The following is a 13,440-nucleotide window of genomic DNA, read 5'->3' on the forward strand; positions in this document are numbered from 1 at the left end:
CAAGTCACTAGAGAGCAAATTTGGAAAGCGTCAAAATGAAAAAGAATGTATCTGTGTGGGAATTAAGAAAACAACTACAATTTCAAAACATCAAAAGTATACATAGTTTTATCAGTTAAAAAGGAATGTTTGTATAGGGAAAATCCCCTGATGGTGAGTAATTCAAATACAGTGTTTGTAAATAAGCATAAAAAGATATCAACAACAACTTTATTGATTTCTCCTCTTTTATATTAGATATTGGACATTTGTTCCTTTTCTTTGTTCCTTTATCAAACTTGATAGAATTTTGTTACTTTTCTTAGTTTTTCTCAGTAGCAAAATTCTGGTATGGTTTATCCTCTCTATGGTACTTTTTTGTTGTTGTTCGTTTCTGCTCTTATGGCAGTTAAACTTCTTCCAGAAGATTTGATTTATTTTGTTTTAATTTTAATTATATTTAATTAATTTCCTAAGATAGATGGCCTGCTCAACCATATTTTAACTTTCAGTTTTCCTAACATGTAGATTTGTAGGCTATAAATTTCTTTAAAGGGATTGCTTTAGCAGCACCCTAGGTTATATAGGTGACATTTTCATCACTGTTCAAAGTTCAAAGTTTCTATTTTCAAACCTTTCTTTTTTCTCTTTTCTTTTCTTTTCTTTTTTTTTTTTAGATTTTATTTATTTATTTGAGAGAGTGAGAGAGCATGTGCATACAAGCAGGGGGGCGGTAGGCAGAGGGAGAGGGAGATGCAGATGCCCCACTGAGCAGGGAGCCTGATGTAGGGCTTGATCCTCAAACCCTGGGATCATGACCTGAGCTGAAGGCAGATGCCTAATGGACTGAGCTAACCAGGTGCCCTTACTTTCAAACATTTCTACCTCTTTTATCTATTTAGAAATGTATTTTTCAATTTTCAAATATGAGTTTCTTCTAGTTCTTCTAATATTAGTAATTCCCAGTTTATATGCATTGTTTTGCATGGTGTTGTATTTTCAGATTTCTTGAAACCTGCTATCTGAGTACAGGTAAATTCAATGTGAAAGCTCCAAGTGTACTTTGAGGTAATGCTTATTCTACTTCTCTGGGTTTAGATCCCTATATTAATATGATAAGCCACATTGGTTAGTCATTTTTTCAAATATTTTCTAACTTTATTGATATGTTTAGTCTGCATTTTTTTCTGAGGTACTGAAAAGTGTGTTCAAAATCTCTCATGCCTGTACCGTGGGCATTAAGGGGACACAAAATCTTATTACAATAGGAGGCTCGAACTGGAGACATAGTGAATCAGTCCTTTTCTCAGGAAGAACACTGTGGCAAGTCTCAATTAGCACATCATAACAGCCCTATTTTCTAGGAATTGCCATTCTAATTCATTCTGCCCACTTTATATTGGGGTCTTAAAACTGATGTGATTTGATGTGGGATTCAGGAGCGAATGGTCAAGAAAGAATTTTTAAGACATTTGTGGTGCAAAAAAGATGGTTTTATTAAAGCATGGGGATAGGATCCATGGGCAGAAAGAGCTGTACTAGGAATGTGAGGAGTGATTGATTATATAATTTTAAGTTGGGAGGGGTAAAGACAAAGGAGGTTTCCAAAGGGATTTTAATATGTTAAAGAAGACTTATTGTGGCAGGAATTCTCTGCCTTTAGTGACCACAATTCTTGGTCATGCCACTATGAAGAATGAAGAGGCAGACCAGAAGAAGAATGGTGGACAGTGAAGCAAAGTTTATTGAGCAAGAGTGCAAAGCTCCTGGAGAGAGAGGGGACCTGAGTTTCTAAGTTTAAGGGGCTTTATGAGCGCATCTGCAGAACCCTCTTAAGCCATCAAGGTGTGCTGGTTGTGCCAATTAGGACTTTGGTCATGTATCTGGGCACCTATAGGTTAATGTGTACGTGATGATGGTCTTTTTTTGGTTGACATCTGTGGGCTATGCTTTGTGGTTCATTGTTTTATTTTAGGGTGTTTTGCAGAAGTCATTTCTGCAAAGGCTGCAAAAACAGAATGTCAGTACAGCCCTGTCTAAGCTACAAAACAGGATGCTAGTGCTGTTTTATTTTAGCTGTCCCGACTATTTTCTTGTTGGGGATCTGGACCCTGACCACATAACTGCAACTAACTCCTAACATTACAGGATCCTGGAGGTCTGACTATTGTCAAGCTAAGGTTGAGTTTTGCCACTAGCAAAGCATTGCATTAAGACCATTAGGAGTTCCTGGAGGTCTCAAGTGTTTGTCAGTGGGCTGCAAGTTATAAGGAAATTTAATTTCATCCACATTTCCTTTTGCCTTTGTTCTCCATATCAAAAACTACACCCTTTGTTTTAACAAGACTCCTTTGAAGCATTTGCCCTAATGAGGATATAGAAAGTGGGAAACTTTATTCAACCAACATTTTCCAGTTATGGATCAAGTGCCAGACATGGAAATAGGAGCTAAGATTACAATGGTAAAGATCAACTGGTCCTTGGTGGCGAGGCATTGTCAGAAAGACAGAATCAATGGGTAACTGAAATTTCCAAAATCATGCTGCAGGTGCAATGAGAGTGCAAAGGAGAGCTACCCTACTCAGTTTTGGGGGTTCAGGAAATCCAAGACTTCAAGGAGAATCCAGTCTGCAAAATAAAGGTGAAGATCAGTAAGAGAGGTTGTTTGAAGAAGTCGAGTACTGTACGCAGGTATCTAGAAAAAAGGGGTAACATGTGCAACTGGAAGTAGTTCATTATACCAATAGCATAGTGTGCAAATATTAGTCAGCTGAAAGGGAAGTCCCCAAAACACCAAAGATACACTGAAGTCCCACTCTCTAACACCTTAACCTGTAAATTGCAGCTGGAAAGTAAAAGATACCAGTTGGAATTTCAGAATCACATCATACTTTATATCTTATTTTTCAAAGAATTGGAAGAAGTATAAGTCAACTCCATAATACAAACAGGATTAGAATATATGTGTTTTTTTTCCCCCCGGTATCAGACCTCACCATCAGACCTCTGTCTTGAACTGACTGATGCTTTCCTAAGAATGCAAAATTCCCTGTTACCACCACATCATCACCATAACCATCACCCTTGTTTTTTCCTTTCGTATCCTTCTGAACAAGAATTGCATACTCCTTATAAAATTTCCAAACATATAAAGTTTTATACAAAATAAAATAAGTATTCCTCTCACTCCTGATCTCAGAAACCTAGCTTCCCCTAGAAGGAACCAACATTGCCAGCTCGTCTAAGTGTATCATAAAGAGATACATCTAAGTGTATACATAAAGTATACACTTTATGTATACTTTATACATAAAGAGATCATCTAAGTGTACATATAAAGTATATGTAAGTGTCAATTTTTGGTAAAAATAGTGCAGTATTCCTATTGGTTTGCACCCTACTTTTCCCACATTACAGTCTATCTAGTAAATTGTTCTGTGTCATTACAAATAGTGCTCTGTTTCTCAATTTTCTGGCTATATGATATTCCATTGTGTAAGGGTGCTAAAACTTATATTACCACTCCTATATGGATGGGTGTGTAAGTAGGTCCAGTCTTGAAAGTTACAATCAGGGCTGCAGTGGACATCTTATAAATACATAATTTTTCTGACTGTGTGTATGAGAGAGAGGGTGTGTGTATGCCTTAAAAACTGAATTTGTGGGGCCAAATGGACATCGGTTAAAACTTCAGAACTGTTAGACACAGTTCGCAATAGATATTAAACAATTTGGGCTCCCATGCAAGGACATGTTTTCTGAAACACCGGAAACACAATTTGATAGCATATGAGGTGAGATACTACATTTCATAGTTTTAGTTTCATTTCACTTATTTTGAGTTACTTGAACATCTTTTCTATAAGCTATCTAATCAGAGTTTGCCTATTTTTATTGACTTGTGGCTCTTAATGATATACAACTTATAAAATCAGCTCTTTCCTCTGATATAAATCAAGGCTGTCTTCAGAACATTTTGGCTTCTGAATTATCTTTAGGTTCTTTTTCACCACAACAAATTTATTTTTTATGTAGTTTTGTCAGTACTTTTATGTCTTCAGGTTTTATGACATTTAAAAATAAATTTGATGTTCCAAGACAATTTTATAAATTATTTGACATTTACTAATCTTATGCAGTTTTCCAATGTTCACTCTGAGGTCAAGCTGAAATTTACTTCGTGCAAAATTTACAATAGTTCTAATCATGTTGTCATTCTGCACTGCTGTCCGGTTATTTGAAAAGAGGCATTGTATATAGTTCATACTTTCCCACTAATTTGAAGTAATGCTTTTCACATGCATGTAATTCCTATATGTGGTGGGGTTCTATTTTTGGACTACACAATGTGTTCTGTTGTTATGCCTTTATGCCCAGTTGACACACTGTGCTAATTACCACAGTTCTATAAATTTTATCATACCTCTTCTGAATTGCCTTGACTTTTTATTTATTTATTTATTTTTTATAAACATATAATATATTTTTATCCCCAGGGGTACAGGTCTGTGAATCACCAGGTTTACACACTTCACAGCACTCACCAAAGCACATACCCTCCCCAATGTCCATAATCCCACCCCCTTCTCCCAAACCCCCTCCCCCCCAGCAACCCTCAGTTTGTTTTGTGAGATTAAGAGTCACTTATGGTTTGTCTCCCTCCCAATCCCATCTTGTTTTATTGATTCTTCTCCTACCCACTTAAGCCCCCATGTTGCATCACCACTTCCTCATATCAGGGAGATCATATGATAGTTGTCTTTCTCTGCTTGACTTATTTCGCTAAGCATGATACGCTCTAGTTCCATCCATGTCATCACAAATTTGCCTTGACTTTTTAAATTATTTTTTGATCAGCTCCATTTAAATTTTACAATTAGCCTTTCTGAAATTTTAATTCAGAACACACGCGATTTATAAGTTCTGAGGGAGAACTGATCTGCCTATGGAACCAGCCTGTCCTACTCATGAACACAGAATGGGTTGTCTTTTGTGTAGTGATTCGTGTGCGACTTTCAGAAGCATTTTTTGATAAATATAGTCTAATATGTTTCTTTTTCAGTATATTACAGATTTGACCTTCTCTTTGTCTTCAAATCTGTTATTTCCATGTCCATGGAATATGAATGAATTAACTATCCAACCACATTGACTAAGCATTGATGCCCTATAGTAGGTATTTTGTATTTTTCTATTAAAATTTTGCTAAGAAACAGAAAAGGTACATATATGTATAAATAAGCCATATCAAAAAGCTGTTATGAAAACTTGTAAAAATTACCTGAAATTATCCACTAGAGAAAAACTTGGCAAGTAGTTTAGTCAACTTTTTTATCAGGTCACAAATTTTAGACCACCATGAGCTCTCTGACCTGTTTTCTTCCTTATCATTTGCCGTTTTCTCTGAAGTGCAGTCATTTTTATCGTTTTGCTTCTTTTCAGTCAGCACTTCAATTTGGGCCTAAAAAGCATGTGATTTAGTCATAAAAGGAAAGCACTCAACAACTCCAAACTTTCAGGAATAATGTCTTATATTAATAATTTACAAAATTATCTGCATTTCCCTTTTGAATGTAGTCTCTCTTATTAGATAATTTACAACAGGGATATCTCCTGGTTTAGGGGTGGGAAATGAGAAGAAGCATAGTAAAACCTTGTTTATAGTCATCCATCACTAGGGTTTTACAAGGTGCAAAACAGGCATAAGGACAATTGTTGTGAGATCTTCTAGCTAAAATTAAGCTGTTTAGGAGAGAGCCTTTGACCAGAATGTCACAAATGCTCACCCACATCTTAGAAATGATGGGACCTTCTAAGCTGGTTTAGAAATCTGATACAAACACTTCCAGAGAGGAGAAGAGGGAATAATTCCCTCTGTGCTGTGTGCTGACTTGGGCAGGCCATCCTCACCTGGAGACAGCTCTAGGTTAGGAGCTGTCGGTCCCCCTAAGTCTGTATATAGCTGATAGTTTTAGGTCAGCAAGGATCTATCTTAGTGTCACTGGGTGAGTAGGGTGCCTGAAAACCGGCAGTAATCTTGGGAAAGTGAACCAATTGCTGCTTCTATTACACACACCCAGTTAGGACATCTATGCAATAAACCTGGGGACCCCATTTAATATTGCTCCATGAGCTCATCCAGGAATTTCTTAGAATGGCAGCATCTTCTGTAAATGCTTGGAGCTACCAAGTTCTTACTGGATTCTCTGGAAACTCAATGTGAACCCAAGTCAAGTGCCTGGACACAAGCCATGACAAGTTCAGGGCGTGTAGTGAATCAGATGCTATAAATGACAGTGGTGCTTCTCTCTCTGACTTCTCTGTGACTTTCACTGCTACCTTCTTGGGGCTTCCAGGCTTTGTTCTGCAGTCCCTGCTGGGTCCCAGGCCAGGCTTACCTCAAGCCTCTGAATCTTCTCATCCCGCTTTCTCAGAAGGTTTTCTGTCTCCATCATCATCTCTGCTTTCAGTTGGATTATGGATTTATTGAACATTATTTCTAGAAGCTTTATCTTTTGCTGCATCTCTCTACACCTTTCCTCAAGAAGCTGCTTTTCCCGCTCGGCTGTCTCTCTTTTGGCCTGCTCCTCTGCTCCAGGAAGATTTTCATTCCGAGAGGAAAGATGACAGAGGTTAAGCCTGAGAGCTACAGCCCCCTGTCCCACAACACCCCACTCTCTCAGACACCAAACTGTCTTTAAAGTGCAGAGGGCAATGTCCGAAATCGCCTGGTGACCACACCTGGAGGGTAGGTTGGAGAAGGTGGTGGGAAAGACCCTGACCACCTGGCTGTTGAGCAACCACACCCTGCCTTGTTATTTTAAGATTTGAGGAGCATGCATTCCACAGAAGGCGAGGAAATGCCTTCCTTCAGGAAGATCTTCCTGTTGGGCAGTGCTCCAAGGGCACATGGGAGTCCCCGCCCCATCATGAGCTAAGCTCTCCCCCTACCTGCTAAGGCTCTTTGTATATCACGGAGAAGCTCATCTTTCTTCTTACAGCTTTCCTCTAGTTCTATCTTCATCTGTAGCAATTCCTGGGGACCACAAATGGCAAAGATATGTCAGGCAGGTCAAACCTGAACTTCCATTGAAATATTCTGAGAAAAAAACCCAAGTTACATTCCTTATTTGCTTCTCCAACGAATAGAATGTTCTAAGATTCTGGTTATCTCACTAACCCCTCCAGCCTCCAGAAGAATGTGCAGTTTTATAAACACAATCTTGGGTGCTTTCCTTCTCCTCCAAACTCAGATACCTTATCTGAAGCAATGTCAGTAGACACTCCTTGACTGAATGCTGGCAGTTTTCGGTATTCAGAATCCTGCTCTTTTTTTTTTTTTCTGTTTGTGGCTTCTCTAGTAACCTCCCACCCTGCATAGTGTGTACAAGTCTTTTGAAATTTATGTTACACTCCTCTTCCAGGAAGATTTCCTAGACCACCTAACCCATATAAAAGAAGCCATTGTATATTTTCATTTGTTTACTTTTGCCAATAAATGCATGAAATTTATGGTATGTAAATTACTGGTTTTTTTTTTAACTTAAATTCAGTTAGCCAACATCTAAGTACCTCATTAGTTTTTGATGTAGTGTTCAATGATTCGTTAGTTGCATATTACACTCATTGAATTACTATTAAACTTGAGTTCCTATCATCTCAGAGAGAAATACTCCATTAAGACCATTGGTAAGTTTCTGAACTCCCTGAGCCTTCCTTGTGACATGTTGAATCTGCATTATATAATCTTGATGGTTCCTTGCAGCTGTAATGTCCTGTGACCTACAAGGCATAGTTAACAGTAATACAACAGGAAGCAAAATAAAAATAAAGAATGATCTGGTAACAGAATCTTCTCAGTGAAACTTGGGTTGCTGTAAATGGGAGAGAGTACACAGAAAAAGCAGCAAGCTCAAAATAATGTAAATAATGTAAGCGTGTTCCAAGCACATAGGAAAGCTGCCAATATTCAGTCAAGGAGGCCATCTGTGTGTCTATACTGACTTTACTTTGGACGAAGTGTCTGAGTTTGGAGGAGAAGCAGATAAAATAGAGTAATAGTGTCCTTTATAACTCTCTCACTCAGAAGAATCAGAATCCTTCCATCATGAAGGCTAGCTAATTTATGGCCAGTCAGTTAGCTTCTAGGTAGAGGGGGTAACATGGAGAATCAAGTATTAAGACCAAGTACCAGGTACTGGTTCTGTAGCTCGTTATCCTGGGAGGGCTGCAGTGGTGGGCCTGCCTCCCCATCCAGGTGCGGGAGTGCCAGGACCATTTCTGTGGGAATCACTGAGTTCTCAGATTAGGAAAGGGGTATCCCACGTCGTCCAGACAAGAAACTGCTCCACTGTGGAAGGCATCCGTAAAGGTCACCGTCAGAATCCCCAGCCCTGAATGAGGCAAGAAATTGAGGGGACCAGTGAGATCCAAAATCAGAAACTATAATTCTAAAATGATTTTTTAAAGACCCTAATCAGTTTGAAACTTTTCATCAGTCACTCTCATCCTACTAAATCAGTTTTCTTTCCAATCACTGCAGTTAAAAATGCTAAGTATCTTCCTTCAGTTATCATGCTCTGGTATCTTTTGGATATCTTTGATATCTCCCCCAACGAAGCATATTAAGAACACAATTGAAAATCATACAACTCAATAACAACAACAACAAAAACAATTGATTAGAAAATCAGTAGAGGAACTAAACAGACATTTTCCCGAAGAGGACACCAAATGACCAACAGTATATGCAAAGATATTTAACATCACTAATCATCAAGAAAATCAGGGATATCTTAAAACCACAATGGGAGATCACCTCATACCTGTTCAAACGGCTATTATCAAGAAGAGAAGAGATAATTATTAGCAAGGATGTGGAGATAAGAGAACCCTTGTATACGGATGATAGGAATATACATCATAAATTGATCCAGCTACCATGGAAAACAGTATGGAGGCTGCATAAAATCAAAAATAGGACTACCATATAATCTAGCAATCCCACTTGATGGTATTTATCCAAAAGAATTGGAATCAGGATCTCAAGGAGATATCTGCACTCTTGTGTTATTGCCACATAACTGACAATAGGAAACAAACCAAGTGTCCATCAATAGATGAATGGATAAAGAAGTTGTGTACATATATACAATGGAATATTGTTCAGGCATGAGAAATAAGGAAATGCTGCTTTTTGTGACAATATGTATGGACCTTGAGGCCATAATGTCAAGTGAGATAAGTCAAATACTATATGATATTACTTATATGTGGAATATAAAAAAGAAAACACTGGGGGCACCTGGGTGGCTCAGTTGGTTAAACATCTGTCTTTGGCTTAGGTCATGATCCCAGGGTCCTGGGATTGAGTCCCACATCTGGCTCTTTGCTCAGCGGGGAGACTGCTCCTTCCTCTGCCTGCCATTATCTCTCTCCCCCTCTCTCCCTCTCTCCAACAAATAAATAAATAAGGTCTTTTTAAAAAAATGAACTCCATAAAAATAGTAGAATGGTGGTTATGGGGGGCTAGGAGTTGGGGAATTTGAAGGTTAGTCGTTTATAAGGGTATAAGCTTGCAACCAGTAAATAAATAAGGCTGGAGGTGCATGGCATAATGATTAAAGACAACAATACCACATTATAAACTTCAAAATTGTTAAGAGACTAGATATTATTAAACTAGATCTTATTGTCAACACATACACACACATACACACAAATATGATAATTAAGTGACATGATAGAGATGTTAGCTAAGGCTAAGGTGGTAATCATATTGTCATATGTAAATGTACCAAAGCAACATGTTTTACACCCTAAAACTTACATGGTGTTCTATCAATAAAAATAAAAATAGATAAGAGGTGAATAGTTGAGGCAGGTAAATGAGATTATATTTATTCCTATTAAAATTCCACCTATTGAAGGCGTAGGTAGCTCAGCTGGTTAAGCATCTGACCCTTGGTTTTGGATCCGAGATGATTACAGGGTGTGGGATCAAGCCCTCATGTCAGGCTCTGCAGTGGGCATGGAGCCTGCTTAAGACTCTCTCCTTTCTTCTCCCTCTAACCCACCCCACTTGTGCATGTACCCTCTTTCTCTCAAAAAAAAAAAAAATTAAAAAAAAAAGTTCAACATACTTTAAGGAATCAGTTGTTTGAAATTTTGTTTTCTCTGATATTTATATATATATATGAATGAGAGGAGTGTTTATCATACAGGATGTTTCCTCAGTTGCAGTGGAAACTTGCAAACCCAGAAGAGTGAGTCTCACAGTAAAATAAGACCGCAAAATCATTCTCTTGCCTCAGAGTTATTCAAAGGATGCATACATTAGCACTTCTGTACTTCTCTATAGCCCAGAATGCCGACTGCTGCCTTCATTATTCTCCAAATTCCTGATGAAGCTAGGGATGAAACCCTGGGTATCACCAGTCTGCAATGTTTTGCCCTCATTGATATTTACAAGAACCTGCAGAGTAGGCTTATGATACCCACTTTGCAAATGAGCTCAGTGGGGCTCAGAAAGTCTAAGGAAGGTATTTTTCCAAAGCACATGTGAATAAATGGTAGATCCATGATCAGAAACCTGGAGGGTCTATTTTACTATTTCATGTTTTGCACTTAATTACCTGACAAGACAGTTTTCCTCAAAAATGTTGGTTACACATGCTTGATGACCATAACCTCTAGAGGATTTCTGTTGACTCTCCTATCCCCAAAACACCGTCTCTAGTGTATTATTATTCTGATCTACCTGGCTCCTCTTGTTTCTGCAGCATCAGGCTGTCATCCCACAAACGACTCAGCGTTTCCAGACCTGAATCTTTTCTGTCACAGCTAGTGCTTGCCAGGGGCTGCAGCTCTCCTCCAGTTTAGGGAAGATATCTTTCCATACTTTTATTCCTTAATCTTCAGTCCCATTTGTTGTAGCTATTTTTTTTTCCCCCTCAACACATTGGTTGAACTTCTATTATGTGCTACACATTGTGCTTGTGTGCTTGGAGAAAAAGAGAAGCTGTGGCTCCTGTCCTCTGAGTGATATTAAGGTAAATGTATTGCTTAGGATTAGGTTCAGCTGTGATAATTAGAAAAAAAAAATCTCCTGAACAATTTACATTGATTTCTCCCTCATGAATTTCAGGGTCCGTAGTGTAGAGATATGTGCTTTTTGTTTTGTTATAAGGTTTGAGGCTTCAGAACCTTTTTGTCATATGCTCGGTCATCTATAAGGGGTGGCCCATGGTGTGAGACGATGAGCTGTCATATTTGTATTTTAAGCCGGGAATGGACAAGGGGAAGATAGGCCTCCGCTCTCCTGACTCTCCATGTCTACATAAACCAAATTGCTTCTTAGATTCATCTGTATTCCCATACGCAAACATAGGAGAGGCTGGAATTGGCATCATTATTCTGGGAAACTATGTGCATGGCAAATTAGCAGGAGCCCTATTAGTACTGGAGAAAGGAATAATGGAGATTAAGGAGAGAGTTAATAGTGTTTCCTGGTAACCTTCTCAAACTAGGAAGACGGCAGAGAAGACAATGATGATACTCTACTGTTTCTCATCATTGTAATTATCTCCACTAAATTTAAGCTTGAGGAGAAATGTGTCATATCTGTTCTGTTCTCTTCTTGGTCCCCATGTTGGGCACACAGTAGATTTGTGAAACTGAAATAATCCTGGGAAAGAGATATAGGTGAGTGATGGGAGTTAATTGAATTACGTGTAGAGATGACTTAATTCAACTTACGAATACAGAAGAAGAAAAGTCTGGGGGAACCTTAAAAGGTGGAAGGCCTGGGAGATGGGGTTTCCAAGGCAATGCAGACAGAGTGAGCATCCAGAAGCAGGGAGAGGTTAGCTATATTACATACCCAGAGTATTCCCCACAAGTATTAGTAGGATGGCCAGGGATGTCCTCACTGAGCACAGACTTACTGGAGTGATGGAAATAGGGGAGAGGAAGGAGCAGCCATGGGGGAATGAAGTGGATCCAAAGAAAGGAAGAAGAATTATTTCTGGATCCCAAGATGGAGGTGTGAGTATTTAGTGGAGAAGAGTTATGGCCTCTGTTACTTATTCCCCCAAATAATAATCAGAATAAGAATGTAAGTAGAAAAACTTCCATATCTGTTTAGAAAAAGAATGCAAATATCACAAAATATCACCACAGGTTAAATTTAAGTGAAAAGTATGTCAGATTTCTTAAGCTTCCACTGTAATTCAAATTTGTTTTTAATATGTAGACTTTTTGAATACATAGATTTTAGAGCAAGAATATGTAAACAACATTAAGTAGAAATCTCAAATATAAGGTTTTTTTTTTTTTTAAGATTTATTTATTTATTTATTTATTTATTTATTTGACAGACAGATCACAAGCAGGCAGAGGGAGAAGGAGGGGAAGCAGGCTCTCTGCTGAGCAGAGCCCTGATGCAGGGCTCGATCCCAGGACCCTGGGATCATGACCTGAGCCGAAGGCAAAGGCTTTAACCCACTGAGCCACCCAGGCGCCCCAGAAATTAAAGTTTTAAGCCCAAACCTAAAGTGCCTCTAAAAGAATGTTTAGAAATGAACATACCTGCATCTTAGCACTGCTGGTCTGTTCACGAATGAGCTTTCAGCTGTCTCTGAACTCACCCTTGTTCTGTTTCTTCCTCCTGCAGAAGCAGAGAACAGACTGAGAAAGTTGAGAAAGGAAAAGGAAAATGAAATGGAACCTGAAAGTAAAACTAATTTAACTATTGGTTACATATTGAGAGAAGGCATGCCAGAACTGAGTCACCAGAGCTTGAGGAAGTAGAGGAGGGAGGGAACTCAGAGAATATTAGTCACTCTGTACTTAGGCCTTACTAAATGTCACCCTAACCAGCTTTCTTTGTTTTGTCCCCAACTTACCTGTCCACAAATGGACTATTACCAGAGGCCAAGGGCATAAGTGGGTCTAGCTCCAGGATTCCTGAGCAGAGCAGGTTCGGCCACTTGCCATTGACAAAACCCAAAAACAGAGAGACCAGTGATGGTGCAACAAGAAAGAGATTTATTCCAGGGAAGCCAAGGGGAGGCAGAGGACTAGTGTCCGAAGTCTGTCTCCAAAGTCTAGAAAACTTCTAGGTTTGTATAAATACGGAGAGTGTGGGACAGAGGTCAGTGGGTACATGCAGGTGGGCAGTCAAGGTCAGGTCATTGTCTTGGGGTCAATCACGCAGGGTCTTGCTGGTCTTAAGGGAACTTAATCAGTTAGAAAGTACAGACTGATGTCCAAATGTAGGTAGTTTTGGTAATTCCCCAAACTGGGTCCTCTTTCAGGACTATGATGTAAGTAAGGTATGCATTCTGTTGTACTTTTATGTCTTCGAATTCATGGAGCTTCTTGAATGAGTCGATTAATATTTTTCACAAATAATGCATGTTTCTGGTTATTTTTTCATGTTTTATGTCATACTTCTTACCT

The 13,440-nt window shown here is 38.8% G+C and overlaps 1 protein-coding gene across 1 annotated transcript; it reads right to left on the reverse strand.

Annotated features, from left to right (window-relative positions):
- Nucleotides 1–1,450: 1,450 nt before the first annotated feature.
- On the reverse strand, nt 1,451–12,725 carry LOC131809339 (guanylate-binding protein 6-like). Its single transcript, XM_059136304.1, has 6 exons — nt 12,568–12,725; nt 8,171–8,372; nt 6,931–7,015; nt 6,378–6,568; nt 5,261–5,440; nt 1,451–2,607 (listed from the first exon to the last, which is right to left on the reverse strand). The coding sequence occupies exons 2-5, from the start codon at nt 8,255–8,257 to the stop codon at nt 5,267–5,269; spliced, it is 537 nt and encodes a 178-aa protein (XP_058992287.1). The 5' UTR covers nt 8,258–8,372; nt 12,568–12,725; the 3' UTR covers nt 1,451–2,607; nt 5,261–5,266.
- Nucleotides 12,726–13,440: the final 715 nt, after the last annotated feature.

Source organism: Mustela lutreola, chromosome 10 (assembly GCF_030435805.1).
Source record: "Mustela lutreola isolate mMusLut2 chromosome 10, mMusLut2.pri, whole genome shotgun sequence".
In the NCBI taxonomy this organism is placed as follows: domain Eukaryota; kingdom Metazoa; phylum Chordata; class Mammalia; order Carnivora; family Mustelidae; genus Mustela; species Mustela lutreola.